The sequence below is a fragment of the Pelodiscus sinensis genome, chromosome 2 (genome assembly GCF_049634645.1).
Source record: "Pelodiscus sinensis isolate JC-2024 chromosome 2, ASM4963464v1, whole genome shotgun sequence".
Classification (NCBI taxonomy): domain Eukaryota; kingdom Metazoa; phylum Chordata; order Testudines; family Trionychidae; genus Pelodiscus; species Pelodiscus sinensis.
Window position 1 is genome coordinate 184,635,591 of NC_134712.1, and position 19,237 is coordinate 184,654,827.

Genomic DNA, 19,237 nt, shown 5'->3' on the forward strand with positions numbered 1-19,237 from the left:
CACATAAAGGAACTGAGGCGGTTGTACCAGAGGACAAAGGAAGCAAATGGACAATCTGGATCGTTGCTGCAAACATGCCACTTTGATGTAGTGCCAGCCCGAGCCCTTTTGGTGCCCTGGGCCCAGGCGCACAGCGCTGCCCCCAGGCGCATGGCACATGCGCGGGCCGGCCATGGCCGCTGGCGCGCAGCCCGGGGCCCCCCCCCCGAGGTGCATGGTGCATGTGCTGCCCAGCCCAACCCGGCCAGTGCTGCTGGTGCATGTGCTGGGCCATGCAGGGCCCCGTGGCCGTGGGGGGAAGGGTGCTGCTGGCCAGCGCCACGGGGATGGGGGGCCGGCGCTGTGGGAGCTGGGCAAGCGACGCCTGATGGAAGCTATAAGGGATGCCATGCATCCCTTACAGCTGCCATCAGGCGCCCCCCATCGATTGGCACCCAAGGAAGCTGCCCGCCTTGCCCATGCCTCAGTCTGGCCCTGCTTTGATGAGCAGCAGCATGCGATCCCAGGGGACCAGCTTCCCTGGATTCCATGGATTTCTCTCAAGATACCCCTTGGGCAGCAGTGTGGAAGATTGTGTGGATGATGATGAGGAGGAGAGTGATCAGCAGGCAAGAGAGGTAACTAGTGTCACCCAACAGCCAGGGCATTTTTATAACTTTGGAGACAACCTACTCCTCCTAGGACATCTCACAGCTGGACCCTGCTGTCAGGGTGGGCACTTCTGGTGAATTCACATTTTTCATCATGCTACAAGTGGATTGAGGCAATTGGGTGTGATCTGTGGTGGCCACTCTGCCTGCACAGTGCGGGGCTCCCCAAAACAGCTTATTGTGTCCAGAGATGGAGTGGGAATCCTCCCTGCTCATCTCCATAAAGCACTCATAGAGGATCTCTTTCATCCTTCTCACAAGGTTTGGGGTGACGCCTGCCTTATTATATTCTCCACAGTTGGACACCGTTCCATGCCAAGGCTGCAGTAAGTGGTCTGGCATCATTGCATACAAAACACTGCAGCCTGAAGTTCAGGTTTCTGACCACAATCAGTCGGCATTGGCTCCCTATCTTTGGGAGAAGACTGATATCTCACATAGCAACCAGGATGAAACAGGGGAAGCTATTAGCTGATGCCTCTGCAATAAACCTCTGTTTGCTCGATGAAGCATGGCTTGAGGGCCTGCCCTGCTCTTCCGTCATCCCCACACCTTTCTCTCCTCCCATCCATATGCTCCAGAAGGAAGGAAAAGTTGCACTCTTCTGGAAAATGGGGAGTGCCAAATACATGGGCCCCTACCTTGCTGCCATGCCTGGGCACCCTCTTCCCTGCAGGAGTCATCTCCAGCCTGTCCTTTACCATGCCTGCCACCAAACTGAGTCCAGTGTCTCCCATAAGAATTCTATGATGTGCCTGCAGCATAGTGGGCACTTAAAAGCATAACTGTGGCCTTGTACATAACACGTCCCTATTGTCGCTAGACAGACCTTCCTTTTATGCAAACAGAATGGCTGTGTTTACACTGGCATGAATTTCCGGAAATGCTTAAAACGGAATACTATTCCGTTTTCAGTTTTTCCGGAAAAGGAGCATCTACATTGGCAGGCTGCTTTTCCGGAAAAGCCCTTTTCCTGGAAAAGCATCTGTGGCCACTGTAGACGCGCTTTTCCGGAAAAGAGCCCCGATCGCCATTTTCGCGATCGGGGCTTTTTTCCGGAAAAGACTACTGGGCTGTCCACACTGGCCCTTTCCCGGAACAGTGTTCCGGAATAAGGACTTATGCCCGAGCAGGAGCAGAATAGTTTTTCCGGAATAGAGGTTGATTTTGTACAGTAGAGCGTCGTTGCTTTTCCGGAAATTCAAGGGCCAGTGTAGACAGCTCGCAGCTTATTCCGGAAAAGCAGCTGATTTTCCGGGATAAGTGGCCCAGTGTAGACACAGCCAAAGGTTTTACGCTCAATAATGTAGCTCTTTTAAAGTCTGCCCGTCCCTTTTTTATTACAGTGGGAACGGCAGCAAGCATGATGCACACTTCCCCAGCTCTGCCAGCTCGTTGGCTGGCAGAAAGCTGCAACCAAAAATGGATGAGGGATGTTCAAGGAGAACACATAATCTGCCCGCTTGGACAGAGAGCACTTAAGCAAGAGGAGGAATAAATTGCTGCTGGAGATGCGAGCAGAGCAGGAAGACAGAAGAGTGTTCAGGGAGCTGGACGTGAAGAACCAGAAGAGAATCTTGAAGACCATGGCAGATGTGGTGAATGGCTAGCTGGCCTTCCAGGATAGCTACATGCACCAGCACCTCCTGCAGCCCATGTGGAGCCACATTTCTCCCTCGCCCAGCGTCCTCGTCTGGGGGGGTGGGGGGTCTAGAACGTAGGGAGTGGAAGGAATCAAGGGCAGCCTCACACATAGCCCCCAAAGGGATGCATCCTGATGCAAAAGGCTGCCCTTTTCACAATTGTGATCACCCTTTCCCCTAAGATCCTACCATGAACTACTTTTTTATCCCTTCTGTGTGCCCTAAAAAACCCCCAGCATGATTGCTGAACAATAATCTCTTTGTTACTTGTCCTGGAAGGGAGCCCGGGGGGGGGGGGGGGGGAGGAGGGGTTTAAACAGGCAAGTAAACTGAATGAAGAGGACCCTCATTAAGAGCAACATGCATGACTCTCAAATCTGGCCATTCATAATCCTGCCTTTCAAAGCCTGGCTGATTTTCAGTGCCCCTTGCTGTGCTCCCTTTATTCCCCTGGTGTCTGACTGCTCAGAATCACTGGCTAGACACTGTGCCTCAACCCCTCCCTCCACATCCTGCCATATAACTTTCCCCCTTACTCTCTCAAGTATTATGGAGCACACAGCAGGTTGTCACCATAATGGGAATGTTGCTTTCTCTGAGGTCTACCCTAATCAGTAGTCTGTTGAACCTTCCCTTTAAATGCCCAAAGGCACAGTCTACCACCATTCTGCATTACTCAGCTTGTAGTTGAACTGCTCCTTACTGGGGGTCGAGGCTGCCCATGTACGGCTTCATGCGCCACTGGAGCCAGGGGTAGGGTGGGTCGCCAAGCATCACTATTGGCATTTCAACATTTCTGATGGTAATTTTCTGATCTGGGAAGAAAGTTTCAGCGTGCAGCTTTCTGAAGAGGCAGGCGTGCCTAAAGATGCACTTTTCCCCACCATCCCATGTAGATGTCGGTGAAATGGCCCTTGTGACCCACTGGTGCCTACAGCATCATTGCGAACTTGCAGTTTATATACTCTTTGGCAAGGTGGACAGATGCCAAGATAGGGATGTGTGTTCAGTTTATCGCCGTACCACATTTAGGAAACGTGATCATGGCAAAGCCCTCCGCTATATCCTGCATGTTTCCCAGGGTCACTACCCTCTGTAGTAGAAGGGTATTGATTGCCTTGGTTTTTTGCATTACAGCAGCCTCGGCTGTAGATTTTTCCACTCTGAATTGATTCCCACCTGACTGGTAGCTATCTGGCATTGCAAGCTTCCACAGGGCAATTGCTACCTGTTCTTCACTGTCTCAGCAAGTTTTCTCTAGTACTCGGGGGAGAAACAATTGTCAAACTTCCATGAAAGTGGTCTTATGCATGCAAAAGTTTCGCAGCAACTGCTGATCGTCCTATAGCCGCATGACTATGTGGTCCCAGCAGTCTGTGCTTGTCTCATGGCATTAGAATTAACATTCCTCTGTGGTAAGAGGCTCGCATGCTGGCGGTATTGCCAGTTGGGCAACTCAAGTGCTTCGCAAAAGAGAATGTTCATGGCCTCCTGAGGGTCTTCCTCATTCCACTAGACCCTGGATAGTCTCTGGATATACTCCTGCATAAGACTCACCATGGTTAATATGATAGCCATAATGCGTTGATGCTCAACAGGATTCATGATAGGTTCCATTCTTACGCTGCTATGGTGTCTGTGCAGATAACCAGGGGAAAAATGGGTACAATGCTATTGTTTCCCTTTGCTTTCAAGTGGGGGGAGAGGAAGGAGATGAATACATTATAGGAAGCAGATGACAGGTACTCAGAATCACCTGCTGCACAGTTTTGGTCCCAGCATGCACTGGGAGCATAACCCAGACTACAAAGGTGCACAGGCATTGTGGGCTAGCTACCCACAGTGCAGCACTCTCAAAGTTGACGGTAGCCACCCTACTGAGGCAACGCTACTTCGAACTGTCACCTAATGTGGAATGTACATGTGCACCCACTCGTATAAGAAAAGACAATTACCTCTTCCATAACTGCTACTCTTCGAGATGTAGTGCTCATATCTATTCCACGTGGGACCCTGAGTTTCCAGCAAGAAGTGTGCGTGTGTGTATAATGTGGGGTGGTGTGCACAGTGCTCATTATACAGTGCCATGAAGGTGCCATTCCAGGGCTTGCTAGCGGCACTCCCCTATGTACTGCTAGCGGGAAGACGGCCAGCACCGATGCATGTGGTGAGCATGCACACCTGCTGTGGAATGAACAAGCAACACATCTTGAAGAACACCAGTTACCAATAGGTAACTTTTTTTGGGGGGGGGGGAGGAGGAGCTGAACCATGAGTAATGTTATTGACTGTGTCCTTACATTTAATAGAGTCCTTATGCAATAGTTGAAACTAAAATTTTGGTATGAAATATAGTAGTTTTTTACAGGAGGTTTTTGCTTTTTATTTATTTTACTAGCAGATTTACCAGGCGTTGCCCGGGTCCTTCAGAGCAGGAAGCTGGCAGTATGGAGGGTGCAGGCATTAGAACAGGGCCTTGGAGACATGGGGGGGCAAGGGAGGAGGCTGGGGGCATGCTGGAGTCAGGGTGGGGAGGTTGAGGAGGGACTCAAGGCAAGGGGCTGGGGAGGTGTGTGACAGCTGGGGTGTTGTGAGGAGGGACTCTGGACAGGGGGGAGGCTTCTCTTCCATGCCCCTGCCTAGCCTGCTCGCTTACTCCCCCCGCCCCCCTGCCAGCAGGGGCCTTTTCTTCCCCCCCCCCAGCACTGCGGCTAAGGGCTGGAGGGGGGAAAGGATTTGGGGTAGGTGGCTACTTACCCAGTCGGGTGGCTGGCAAGATGGTGAACCCCCAGCCCTGTTGGCCACTCTCGTTGTGGTGTGGCTGCCCCCAATGATCAGTCTGCAGCATAGTTCTCCCCTGAGCCTATTGCCCCTAGTATCTACTCCCAGTATCATGCCCCTTCAGTTCTGTGCCCCTCCCTTTCCATGTTATGGAAAACAGACCCATTCCTGGCACGTTCTGTTTTCCTGGCACAACCAAATCCTGACCTTGCTTTAAGTAAGGCAAAGAGGAAGCTGACTAGCAAATTTGGTGGTCCTAGCTCTTACCATTTAGGAGGAGGTCTTGAACAAACAGAATCAAGGCCAGGAAGACAGATGCACATTTCTAAATACATAGATAGATTTGGGGGAGGGGATGGGTTTGACAAGATTTTTAGTTTCTGTTGGTGTAAGAGCTGTGCTAATCGTCACTTGTGTATTTTTATGTTATATTATTTGTTCGTATGAGCGAAATTAATCATATTGGCCACAGGAAAAGTGGGCAATTAATTTTACAGTTGAATGCTTGAAATAGTTTGAGGGAAGGTGGCCGTGCCCATCTTTGTTTAAATGCCTTTCCTTTATGTGCGCCCTAATATTTGCTTATCACATTCATAATTGGAAGGAAATAATTTTATAATGGGAATGACTTCTGTAGAAAGCATAGCTACCTACTTTCCTGACTGAGCCGCTAAACTTGGTGAAAAATCGGCAAACATTTTGGATTCCATTTGAGTATATATTATAGTATGAATTAGATTTTTAAATAACCGAGTGACTTGTCATTCAGACAATCAGGATGAAATGGCATCATTTGGGAGTTGCATATAGCTTTGATCAGCTAGTTTTTCTGGGCTTTGTTTGCTTAACTTTTTTTTTAATTCAGATACAGGCTCATGTATCCTAATGATCAGTTCTGGGGCCATTAGCCACTACTGCATTAAATATCAGTGACAGAGACAGCAAAAAAAATACTTGTGGCATTTTTTCACTGGGAAAATATCTAGCTAATCAAAGGCTGGATTCAGAGCTGCTCTAACCCCCAGTAACATTGGGATGGTGTATAGCAAGAACGCAGTTGACCCACTGGCTGTATCTAGATTATAGCCCTCTTTCGACAGAGGGATGTAACTTTGGCCAATGAAGCCGGGATTTGAATTTCGCACGCTTCATTTGCATAATCACTTTATGGCACTCTTTCGAAAAAGCGCCATTTCAAAAGTAAAACCGCGGTCTAGATGTGGTTCTTTCGAAAAGGGAAGGCCTAGACCACAGTTTTACTATATGGCTGTTGACATCTTAGAGCAGCGCAGCTGTTTTCAGCCTACATCCAGCTTCCTGCAAGTTCAAGGGGAGCTGGGCAGGGGGCACATGCCAAGTGCAGTTGCTGCTGTCTGGGTACTCTGCCTCCCGGTGAGGGCTGCACCCAGAAACACTGGCAGGAAGGAAACACCCATAGCTAACCTTCCCATTAGGCATTACTACCCTAGGCTTTCCCATTGTACAAGTTTGCTTTCTGCAAGCAGTGCCAAAGAGCCTAGTTTAACGTTGTGAGTTTTTTTTAAAAAGAGATTAAGTAAAATGGCTGAAGAGCTGGTTGTGTTGCTACCACTGTAGCTGAACAATTAATTTGTAACACATTATTAGCTACATGTGGCCTGTTTTTCTGCCCATGAACAGCTTAAGCTTTTCTCAAATATATGTCTGATGCAGGAATGTGCTGCTTCAGCCCTTACAATGAGCCTTATTGCCTCAATCACTTATGCTGAAGGTGAGCCAGGTGATCAGTTCTGTTAAGCACCATGGGATGGTTCTAGTGCTCGCGGTTAAGGATTAGTGTTCATATAAATGTTTGTGGAAGAGGGTCAAGACCAAGACCAAGACCAAGCCCAAGTGCAAGCATGACCAGTTTAGCCCAGTACTTGTGCTCTAGTGACACCTACTGGGGGAAGCATCTCATTCTGCCATATGATGTGTTTTATCAAAGTTCAGAAAGAGGCATGTGGCCAGGCCCTGCTTTGCCTAGTCAGTCCCCTGATGCTGGAACAAATCCTTGGCTCCAGAAGCAGCTAGGTCCAGCATAGAACAGCAGCATGCAAGCTGCTCAAAGGCCATAGGCGGCCTAAGAAAATGGTAAGAAACCCCCATGTGCTAGGTACTATACAAACTAGTAACCAAGATGCGTGTGCGCAGCATCTTGTACAATGTAGCATACACTGCTGTATGCCTCAACAGCAAACCAAGGGAATGTGCTTTGGCCTCGACAGGTGAATTCTGCTTGCTTTGTACGTTGGCCATTACGTGTCATTACCATTAAGGTTATTAGCTGAGGTAGGTTAGTGTCAGGCTTTAAGATAAGAAACATGATGATGTTTTTGTGGGTTAATTTGTGCTGCTTTTAGCTGAGGGGGAGAAACGGAGAGGAGAAAGAGGCTGGACTTGATGGCTGTCTGAGAGCTCTTCCAACGCTTCCATTCTATGATAATTGGCAAATAAGTAAAACATAGTGCGTATGTTCTTTAAGGCTGAACGTTCCCTGGGGTTTCCCTTGCAAAGGTACCAAATGGTTTCACACCACTGGTTAGCTTAGCTGGAAGCCTGTGGCATAACAAGCTGGTACACGGATTTTATTGCTTTGATAATGGCGAGTGGGTAGTGGAGGGGGGTTGCTCACAGTACGTTTTTGTGCCAGGAGTGGTAAGTGTCGCGTTAGAGCCACCTCCCCCAACAGCATATTAGCCACTCTCTAGCCCCAGCAAGGCCACTAAACTAGGCACTAAAGCAGCCTCCCCAACCCAGGCCCCTGACGCCCAGGCTGTGTACAGAGCAGGGCCACGTAAGCTGGTTGTGTAACCTACACACTGGGGCTACGGCTATGGCGGCAAGATTTTGCACAAATACTTTTAACACGAGAGTTTTTGCGTTAAAGTATTTTCGCAAAAGACCATCTACACTGCCATGTGCTTTTGCACAAAAGCATCCATGCCAGTGTAGATGCTCTCTTGTGCAAGAAAGCTCCGATGGCCATTTTCGCCATTGGGCTTTTTTGCACAAGAAATTCATGGTGCCTGTCTACACTGGCCTCTTGCACAAGAACAGTTGAGCAAGAGGGCTTATTCCTGAGCGGGAGCATCATAGTTCTTGTGCAAGAAGCCCTGATTTCACACATTAGAACATCAGTTTACTTGCGCAAGAACTCCCCGCCAGTGTAAACAGGCAGCATGTTTTTGCGCAAAAGCGGCCTCTTTGGCGCAAAATCTTGCCAATGTAGACACATCCCTTGGGTTGGGTCCACCTGCCAGTGATTACACTAGCACTGGGAGGGGGGATTCTTCTTGTAGCTGCTGAGAGACCCCCTTTAGGGCCTGTATATACCATCGAGGAAGCCACCTAGGGGCTGGAATCTAGCCCCCATGCAGGGCTGTCCTCATTCCCCCCACCCTTATTTATGGGGGGGGAAACCTGATTTTTTTTTAGATTTATAATCTTCGGCAACACACTAAGGGAAGGAGGGGCAGTGGGTGAAGGGGTGGCTTGGAGAGGCTAATGCCCTCAGCTCTGCCCCTTCTGCCTGAGGCCTCACCCATTTGTGCCAACCACAGCATAGCCTGCACTGTGGCTGCTGCCCCCCCCCCCAACAATTCTGTCCACTGGCCCTTGCCCCAGGCTAACATGCCCCCTACCCAGCACCTGGCAGCGTGCCCACACGTCATAGCAATCCCAGTCCCAGAGCACAGGAGGGTGCTCTGCCCTCATGTCCCTAGTCACAGCACAGCTGAAGCCAGGGGCAGCAACATTCTGCCCCCAGAACACCTACTGCTTCAGCACAGCATTCTGGGGCAGCATGTGGGCGGGGCCACACCTGGCAGTTTGGGAAGGCACGGTCTTCCCCAACCTGCTATGCCCACCATCCATCAATGAAATATTTTTAAACAACAAACCTACAAATTCAGAAACTGACCGTAAATACCTGGGCTTAGCTCAACATCAAACTTGAGAAAAGGAGATTAAATACCATTTGAATGGCTCAAACAGGCATTTGCTAAGAGGTCTGACAAGCTTTTTCACTTTAACTAGAACATCTCCAGAGGAAGCAGAGCCACAAAACAGAGACAGGAAGACACTGGTGGGTGGACATTAAGACCCCAATGGTTATGTAACCCAAATGCCTAGTGTGGTTCACTGTCCCATCTAGAGGCACTTTGAGAGATAAGAACAAGGGAGCTCTCAGTTTAGGCTGTAAAGCTAACTGGCTTTATAGCTCAAGATGTAAAGGTTCCTACGCTAAACGCCCAGGCTGCGTCTACACTGGCATGATTTTGCGCAAATACTTTTAACATAAAAGTTTTTCTGTTAAAAGTATTTGCGCAAGAGTGTCTGCACTGGCATGTGCTTTTGCGCAAAAGCAAGCATCCGTGCCAGTGTAGACACTCTCTTGCTCAATAAAGCTCCGATGGCCATTTTAGCCATCGGGCTTTCTTGCGCAAGAAATTAATGTTGCCTGTCTACACTGGCCTCTTGCGCAAGAATACTTGCACAAGAGGGCTTATCCCTGAGCAGGAGCGTCAGAGTATTTGCGCAAGAAGCACTGATTTTGTACATTACAACATCAGTGTTCTTGTGCAAATACTCCCGGCCAATGTAAACAGGTGGCAAGATTTTGCGCAAGAGAGGTTGCTTTCATGCAAAATCTTGCCAATGTAGACACAGCCCCACAGTCCCAGGTTCAAATGTGACCGGTGGTGGTTACAGTTACACATTTGTGGGAGCCCTTATGAAACTGCGTTTGGGTGAGGGCCGCTCCAATGCCATCTGTACTTGGTGGCTGCACTACTGGAGCATGGCTTTTAAATTTCCATAGGCATTTCCCCCCAAGAGGTTATGATCAAGGCCTAGATTTTTTGGGGAGCAGGCCTGAGGCCAGCAGTGTAGTTGGGCTCCGAGCTTTGTCCCCAGGCAGCTGGAGAGAAGGGATGAGTGTCAGGATTGCTTTCTCTGAGAAAACACCTTTCCTCAGCCAGATCACACACTGATTCTGGAACATTTGTATGCATAAAAGAAACCCACTGAAAAAAAGTCTCTAGTTGTTTTATTGTCTCTAATAAACTTTTGATTTATACAAAACACTGTTTAAAATGAAAATAAGCGTGTGAAACATTTGATAAACAAGAGTATATAGCCATGTTCCTATTTTATACATGATGGACAGAATGAAATACTCCTTACAAGAATAAAAATTTCTCTTTAGTAGTAAAAATGTCAGTATTCCTTGGCCTCTACGCTGCCTGGAGGAGAAACAGGCCATGATATCTCATGCTACTTTCCAGTTTGTGAAAGTAGCACGCCTTCCCTCGTTTTTTTTCTCCATGAAGTTACTGGATTGCATTCTCCAAATCCATCACTAGAGGGAGATAACTCTGCATAGACAACACAGCAACACCATACACATTTTATAGTAACATTAACAGTGGCACTGATATTTGTAGCTAAGCTGTATTCCTTTAGCTCATAGCTTCACGGTTCAAGCAAAGATAGTCCCCCCTATAAAATCTGGCATAGTATTTTTTTAATCCAGTTTCAGTTGTGGACTCTGCATTCTTTAAATATTTCTAAGTAGTGTATTATAAAAGCAGATACAAAACCATTTTAAATAAAATATTTTCACCATAAATCAAACTTCTATATGATAAACATGTTTCCTATTGATTTATAAAGCAGTCTCCTAGAAAAATATCAATGTCTGAAAAAGGCTTTTATTTTAATTGCACTGGACACAGCTCTTTATTTATTAATGCAGAACTGTTGTGTTAATTTCAATGGTACATTTTATGCCTCTGTGAGAAGAGCACAGAAAAAACCTGAAGACAAAATTGTTAGGCAATACTGACCACTGATAGCTATAGCTTTACTAAAAATCCAATAGAGGCCAACTTCAAATCTAAACTTTTTGGAGGGCTTAAAAGAATGCAAGTAATGTCTGATGGGAAAATTTTGGAATGCACATTTTTTGCTACGCACACTGAAAGTCTAGGGGCAGCTGTTCTAAATGTGCAGTACATAGCAATCTTCTATTACCAAGTGTTCCCACTGCACTCAGATCTGCATGGGAGTTCAGAAACGGAGGATGCTATTGTTCTTTCCTTGCTTTTTCAAGTAAGGCTTGAAACAATTAGAACTAAGTGTGTCAAGAAACTAGACGTGCTGTGCATAAAACGTTAGGTTTTATACCAATACATAAAAAATAAAAAGTAGTACTGCCTTCCATCAGCATGCACAGCAAATGCAAAACATCTGGATTATTGTTGGCCTTGTCTAATAGAGGCAGGGGGGAGGGAAATTTGTTCCTCTGACATTTTGCAGCCTGCTAGTATGAAGTGTAAATTCAAAGCAATAAACATATAAGGGAGAGTGACCTTTGTATGGAGATACAAGTTAAGAGTCGAGAAAACACCTCCTCTTTTCTGGAATATTTTGAGGAACATAGTTAAACATCTGTGTATAGTGGTGACCCACTGAGTAATACATACTAGCCTCTTTAAAACCAGATGCAAGAACGATTGCTTAGTTACTGCATAACGGAAACAGAGTCTGAGGACAAATCTGCTGTGAACAAGCTCTTGTATAACTTGGAAATACAGAGCAGCAACAGCAGGATTCGTGTAAGTATGCGATTTGAAAGCCACCTTTCTATTGCATATTGTTCCTATGCATTTGGTGTGATGCCTAGCACCTTGTTGCTGGTATCAGGGGGCACCTGTGCATTTCTTTCCTTAAAGAGAACCTTTCCCATAGGTACTGGTAGTTTCCTAGAAGCACATTCGACTCTTTCCCGAGTATGGCTGTATATATATAAAAATAGCTATTCTGTAGTTATATACAGGTATTAATAAAGTGCAAATATTATTGGCTATTGTCAAATTTTGTTTCCTGAGGAAGTGCTAACACAGCTTAGCCTTTGACAACATGAAAGGCAGCCACGGTTTGACACCAACTCCCTATTTTTGGTTCCCACAAATTCTTGTCCCCCTCTGGAGACACCATTTAAACGGAGCAGTCAGATCCTCAGTACTGTAGGAAGCAAGTCCAGACACTGATCAGGACCACTTGCTTTTCCCAAGCTGTAAGAATTCAGGAGCAATCTCCTCCTTCCTTGATGCAAGCTGGAGCTGGTCGCTACTTGGTGGTGCTCACAGAGCAGTCTTCCGGGATTTTTTCCTCTGAACAACTTCTTCCTGAGAGTTTGTCCTGGTGCTCCAGCTCGTTGAAACGCTCAGCCACGCACTGCGCAGTGAGCCGGGCTTCGGGGTCATGATCCCAACACTCAATCAGAGTCTCACACACCATCTGGATACCCTGCAGTAGGCACAGAAATACAGCAATCAATTCCTTTCCAGGATAGTTCGGGCTCAGACAATGAAAACATTCGAGTGTGACCCTAGGTGACTTCCAGGACGAACATAGTTACTGATGGGATGTAAGTAAGTACAGAATTAGTCTCATAATCATCGGGTCTGAGGTGTAGTGAGAATTCTATATAAAAACACTGTCCTATTTACAATAGATTACAGCCGAGTTACTACAGTTTTGGGGCTATCATCATAGAGTATTTTAGTATAAAATCCAGTGGACGATTAGTGCAGAATCCAGCAGTGTGTTTTAGAAGTATGATATGCTATAGGATAACCTCACTGATTTCCCACTTCTCTCTTCATGATCAGCTGACCAATGTAAAATCTCTAGTAACACTGATGAGTAACAGGCCTCATGTGGTTTCTTGGAGACTGGATCCATGAAGAAACAAACCCTGATCTTGCAGACACACATTACTCACAGGTATAAGTATTTGGACGTAGTTGCAATGCTGCTGCACATGTTTATTGGAAATAAAAACAGCTGTGTCTTAGCAATATCTTTATAAACAAGAGACATTTGCCAAGAAATTATGTATTTTGTTCTCTCACACTAAAGGTCATTAAGTGTGGTTTATATTAAACTTTTTATTGAAAAACAACACTTTACAATACCACATTAATTGTATAATTTCCCTAACTGGTGTTGTTGACTGGTGTCAATGTTAATAGCACAACGTTACCGCCTGTATATAAATAACATTCATTTTCTGCTGGCACTGAAATTACAAGCAGTAAATTAAATTAAATATTAAACATTAACTTGAAATCAATAGTGCAACAAGTCTCATTAAAGGAGGAAAACATTGCAATATGTAAATCTATTCCAGAATGTTATCACTATGAATAATAGGTTCATTTGCAAAAACACAACTGCAGAGGGAGAAAATGATTATGGAGGAGACATACCAGTAAGAGCAACTTCTACAGATTTCAAAATTAGTACTAAAGAATTCTGGGGGAAGTGCCCCACCTGTGATAAATTGTGACCGCTCCACTGAAGTCAATGCCTTGCTGGACTGTTTCACAGCATGAAATGTTGAGCAGATTTTCATGGGGGGAAAATCAAAGCTCCTGGTCCGTGAGATCAAACCTGGTGCTGTCAATTTCCCTAAATTATCCTTTTGATTACACCTCACTTACGGCCAGACTGTATTTGCAGGGGCTGTGCACAGACCGTGCTCTTCCTAGTTTGCAGTTCTAAGGGGGCTGCTGGTAAGCACCTTACTTTCTCCAGAACAAAGAATTCAGGGAGCAGCAACTATCCCGAGACCAGACTCCACAGGGCAGAGGATAGAAGCACTAGCCTGTTGCCAGACAAGGACAGTGTGTCCTTGGGGCTCTCTTGCAATTGCTCTAAGACTTGTGGGCACCTGTAGCCATGAGCTCTATGGAGTGGTGCTGGCAGCAGAACTGACAGTTTTCCTGCTCCTGTTTGAGACGCTCTCATTTATCTGGCCCTGTGGGTGAGTGTGTTCTCCTGGGAGCAGCTGTCAATTTACTTCACTGCTGGGATTGCCAAGCTCAGGGCTAGGTTGTCTACTTTTGGGGTGCCAGCCAGAGCAAGCATTGCAGTGTCACAGTCTCGTCTCCGGTGGAGTGAACTGGACAGTGCTCTAAATTTGTTGCACTCTCCCTGCACCATGTTGATGCTGCTGGCTCAAACTACAAGGTACCTAGTTTTCAGTGATATAGTCCCATTGCAAGGAGGAGCATGTTACTGCACATGAGGTGTCTCTGAGTCTGAGCCAACAGGGACTATAGGAGGCAGTGAGAGTGCTCCACAATTCACACCCCCTGTAGTCCAGACTGTGGCAAGCCACTAGAACGTGGGACGAACCCATGTTTTTCAGCACTGGTTAAGGCCAATAGCAAAGTTCAGAGCCCACAGCTAAAAAGGGCTGTTAATGCTCCCCTTGCAAAGCCCCAACTGAGTTGAGAGACTGCCCCTCCTCTATTGCCTTAAACCATCAAATCAGCTGGCCTGCTCTAATTCCTAGTCTAACAGCAGTAACTTCTCAGCTGAAGGGATCCTCATATGGAATTTGCTCCTCTTTGACCTTTCAGAGCCAGAACTGGGAGCATGTTAGGGGGCAATGCATTCCATTGCCATTTGGATGATTCCTTATTGGTTTGGGTTTGCTTTCTCATTCCTGTGGATCATTTAGGGTAGAGATTTTGTCTTCTGCGGATATGGGTGCAGAAGAATGTCACTGTCCTGCACTGATCGAGTGGGGTAGGAAGAGGAAACCCAGTGCAGAATGATGTGGTGTATGATTTACTAAAGGTGAGGATGGGCAGGAGCACCAGCATCACCAACCAATTAAGAAACCCTTGCCCAGTACAGCTTGTTCAGCCCCCTGCACTTGAAGACATTGGTGTGGGGACCGTGTCCAAATGTTATAGTCTCTTGTATTGTGTAGCCTTACCTGATGGTTGAGCCAGGAGCTAGGGATCTCAGGACGCCCTCTGTCTCTCAAGACATTGTCCTTCATGCTCTCAACGCAAGGGTGCTCTCGAACTTTAGAGCCAAATGGGGGCTCATAGTCCTTCACTTCTGCCAAGGCAATAAGGAAACACAAAGAAATTCAAATGGGTTTGCCTTGTTACATTGGGACCAAGAGCCCTTCATAGACGCAGAATCAGCTGCTTAACTCCCATGGTGTACCAGCTGACTAGTTTAAAAGAAAACCAATCCTGTGGCTCTTTCTAGAAGGTTTCAAGTCTATTTTTTTCCTTTTTCTTATTCAATCCTTTCACATTACGCCCCAATACTTACTTACGTTAACAGCAGTCACCGCATATCAGTGACTCTTAAACATTTGGAGTCTGATCCAGGAGTCCTCATTTAAGACAAGAGCTTTGCCTGAGGAACAAATTCAGGATTGGCCCGTTCGGGGCTGGCCTAGTTTTCAAACCAAAAGAATACACTTTAAGGGTAGACATCCAACTGAAGTCTGTCTAGAGCTTGTATATGAATGTGACTAGTTTTTAAAAAGGACAAAGTTGCCCAAGAAATTGAAAGATGCAGCTTATTAAGGTAAGAAGCAGTGCTGAAAAGTGCTGTATAGACCTCCCTGGGAGAGAGGAGTATATTTTCTTTTTTCCTCCCCAAAAAACTAATACAAAAGGGAGAGGAATGGATAGTCTGACCTACTAGAACTATGGAGTAAGCCTGGATTTGTGAAAAGACTCCTGCCACTCTAGTTTGCGCATTTCATATTTTTTATGGGTGCACATGAGCAGGAGTTTGTGAGAGAGAGACTAAACCATATGGGACCTTTGGAGAAAACTCAAGAAATCTCTGGGAGCGGAAATATCACAGTAGATACTGACACAATGTAGAACATGCTGTGGTTTCTTCGGGAACAGATGGAAAATTTACTCACAGGGCCAGGCGTAATGACTTACTCTTACTGGATAAAGATTTATGAGGTTGGCTTGTTCTACTGACTATTGTTTCATTCCAGGAATTAATTGAGGGCCATTTGAAAATGTGTCATATAGAAGAAAACCCTGAAGTGTAATCTACAAGATATTCTACTGGCTGTATGTGCATACACAGGTGATGCATAAGAAGGAATGGGATGAAGAATAAAGACAATATTATAATGCTATCAAGTAAACCAATGGTACAGCCTCAGCTGAAATACTGTGCAGCACATCTTGCAGACTATTTCATAATCAAAAATTGTTCAGAGAAGGACAATGGGAATGATCCAAGGCATGGGAAAAATCTCATATGAAGAGAGATGGAACACATTGAGAACATCTGCTTTAGAAAAGGCTTCATACAATAAATGGTACACTAGAGAAGGTAGAGCAGGAACTAGTGTTATGACACAGGGAGAACAGAAGAATAAGGGGGCATTCAACGAAACTGAAGGCTGCAAATTCAAAACTGATAAAAGAGAATACCTCTTTATACAGGGCCTGATTAGAACTCATTGCCACAGGCTGTTCTCAAGGCCAGCAATTTAGCAAGATTCAAAGAAGAATTTCATGGATACCAACAATATCCAGAAGGACAACACTTAATGACAAGGCATGGAAGGGATATTAAAGCTCCTGTTTCAGAGTTTATGCCAATCTCTAAAACCTGGAGATCAAGATGAGATCTAATGTGGGGGCAGGTTAGCTCACATCTGCCCATAGGATGGGGTGGGATTCTTACATCTTCCTCTCAAGCCTCTAATCCACCAGCCGAACTGAATATTAGATGAATTAGACCATATGTCTGACCCAGTATGATAGTTCCAGAGTACATCACTGCCCAAATCACAAAACAAGCCAGATTCTTTCAGGATTGTGCTGGCTATTAGTCCCTTGCTCCACAGATAGTTTCCCTAGTATGGATAGCAGACTCTAGCCCTTAAAAATCAAATGGAAGCTGCCATCTTGGCAGTGTGATGCCCACAAGCACAAACCTGTGCATGCATTACCTGTTGTGTGTCTCAGAACTGTGAAATAGTGCCCAGCTTGCCTGAAGATGATGGGCAGAAAACTGGAGGGCAATGAATTTTCAGATTAACTAAAATAATGTTTGCACACATCTAAGATGCTTATCCAGTGTACTAAAAGACAATCTCAGTGGGAACTCACCTCGCCAGAGACTCCCAAGCCACTTCACAAACATTGATGTAAAAGAGTCCAAATGCTCAGAACTGGGTATTTTAGGCACCTAAGTCAAGGGAACTCTATCCAGATTTCTAAGTGTGCTGTCACATCTATGAGTAAATATAGATTTACGCTCCTGACTGTAGGAATCCAGTTTTCAAAACCTTGGCTACAGCTGATAAATGACTTTAAATATAAGATAAGTGTTTATTTCTCATAGGTCTCACAGCACTTAACAGAAAACTCCAAGAGCATGTCTACACAGCAGGGCTAAAGCCGAAATAAGCTACACAACTTAAGCTATGCAATTGACATAGCTTAAGTTGAAATAGCTTATTTTGGCTTTTGGCGCTGTCTACAGAGCAGGAAGTCTAAGAAAAAGCACTCTTCTTTCAACTTCCCTTATTCCTCGTACAATGAGGGTTACAGGAGTCAGAGTAAGAAGTCTTTCAGCTCGACATTATGTTGAAATAACTGTAGTGTAGATGTGACTTTGTTATTTCAGAGTAACGTCAGTTATTCCGAAATAACGCTGCTGTGTAGACACAGCCTCAGAGATTTAGGAGCACAAGTCACATTATCGATCTTAGCTCCTAAATCATTCATGTGCTTTTTGAAAATCTCCCTGCAACTGTTTCCCCCATTTTATAGAGATGGGGAAAGTGAGGCTGAGGAGGTTCAAAGTTTGCATTCTAAATTGGTGTCAAAAGTGAGAAAAGAACCTGGTTATTCTGAGCTCTCGCACCCTGTCCTAGCTACTAGGCAATGCTCCATCTTCACACGTAAAAGCTGTTCAGTCCTTTCACAGACTTACAGTCAGTTATTTCCGTATGTTTTTCCTAGAAAGCCACAGTGTGCATGGCACTTCTCCCACACAGGTGAAAGCCCCGCCCTCACTGCAGTGCAGGGGAGTTCCACAGCACCTTGGCTGAGCTTGCCGACCATCAGGTAGGTGCTTGTCAAATTATGGAGCAGCTCCAAAGCAATGCTATAGTTAGGTTTAAGGAGCTGCTGAAAGACTTATGCCTCAGCTCCACATGGTTTCTGAAAATCCATCTCCCACCCAGAGGTCCTGAAGAATGACTGCAATAAACCAGCATTGCAGAAGGAGGTGGCAGAGAGAGGATGCCTGAGAAGAGGGGCATCTAAGTATTCTCTTCTGGATGGGCGTGGTCCGAGGTAGGCGGGGAACTAAGGTCTCTCTCTCTGCCTCTGATGGAGAGAGCTTCAGCACAGCTCACTGCTCTGTGTTGGAGCTCTCAGCTGGCGGGGCTGTTTCTAATGGGCACACCCCTTCAGCCTCTTCACATCTGACAACCTGAGATTTGCCCTCACTTCCACAGACTTGGAGGTGTCCTCTAACAAAAGACAGGAGGGGGAGGGGTGGAAGACAGCACGTAGCCCCACCCAGGTGGCAGAATTAATAGGTTGCTCCTGAGGAGGGGAAAAGAAGGAAGAGGAATCGTACTGAGCTCCAGCTTCTGAGCAACGAGATCACAGGCCTAACTGACTCACCACCTTCGAGCTCTAGGGGTTAGCTGGGTGAGCCCCAAAGCAAGTGTTACACTTGTATGCCCCTTCCCAAACCCAGGCCCACCCTTAATACAATGGAGGCTGCATTTCATTGTGTTAAAGGATGCAGTGTTAGAACCCACAATGACGGGCTGTCTGACTCCTCCCAAAAGCAGCATAAGGTAAATCAGTGCCCTTGTCCATACAACATACACACAAACCAGGCCTCTCTTTCAATCAAAGCTGGGATGTTGCATCAGAGCCAGCCTGCTCCCCAGGCAACGTGATATGTGTCGAGGACCCCGAGCAATGCCAGCCATGCACAGGGCTCCCTCTGCTCTCCACTTCTCCAGGCTCCATCTGAGAAGAGGTGCACCTGAGCCCCTCCCCCAGTCGACAGCAGCTCCCCCTCCTAAACACAGCTGCTTTCAATTTCTCTCTGGATGGCTGGCAGAGAAACTGCGCTCGCTTTTCTCACGCTAAAGGCGAGTCTTTGAGAGGAAAATTGTATTCTGCGTAACATCTGGTGCCCAGCCATGGTGCTGATTGAAATACCAAGTTAAGGTGGAATGGGGTGCCTGGGTCTCCCAAAAGCAGTGTCATCGGGTTCCTAAGCATACCCTAAAAAGTGTACTCCTGTGAAAAA

General features: G+C 46.2%; 1 protein-coding gene across 2 annotated transcripts in view; it reads right to left on the reverse strand.

Annotated features, from left to right (window-relative positions):
* Window positions 1-10,125: 10,125 nt before the first annotated feature.
* TGFBR2 (transforming growth factor beta receptor 2) overlaps window positions 10,126-19,237 on the reverse strand; it is a 72,123-nt gene continuing 63,011 nt past the window's right edge. For both annotated transcript variants that reach the window (XM_075921978.1, XM_075921979.1), the window contains 2 exons: window positions 14,892-15,019; window positions 10,126-12,406 (listed from right to left, as the gene is read on the reverse strand). In XM_075921978.1, the coding sequence (XP_075778093.1) occupies window positions 12,227-12,406; window positions 14,892-15,019 (308 nt within the window). In that variant the 3' untranslated portion in view covers window positions 10,126-12,226. The remainder of the gene's footprint in view (window positions 12,407-14,891; window positions 15,020-19,237) is intronic.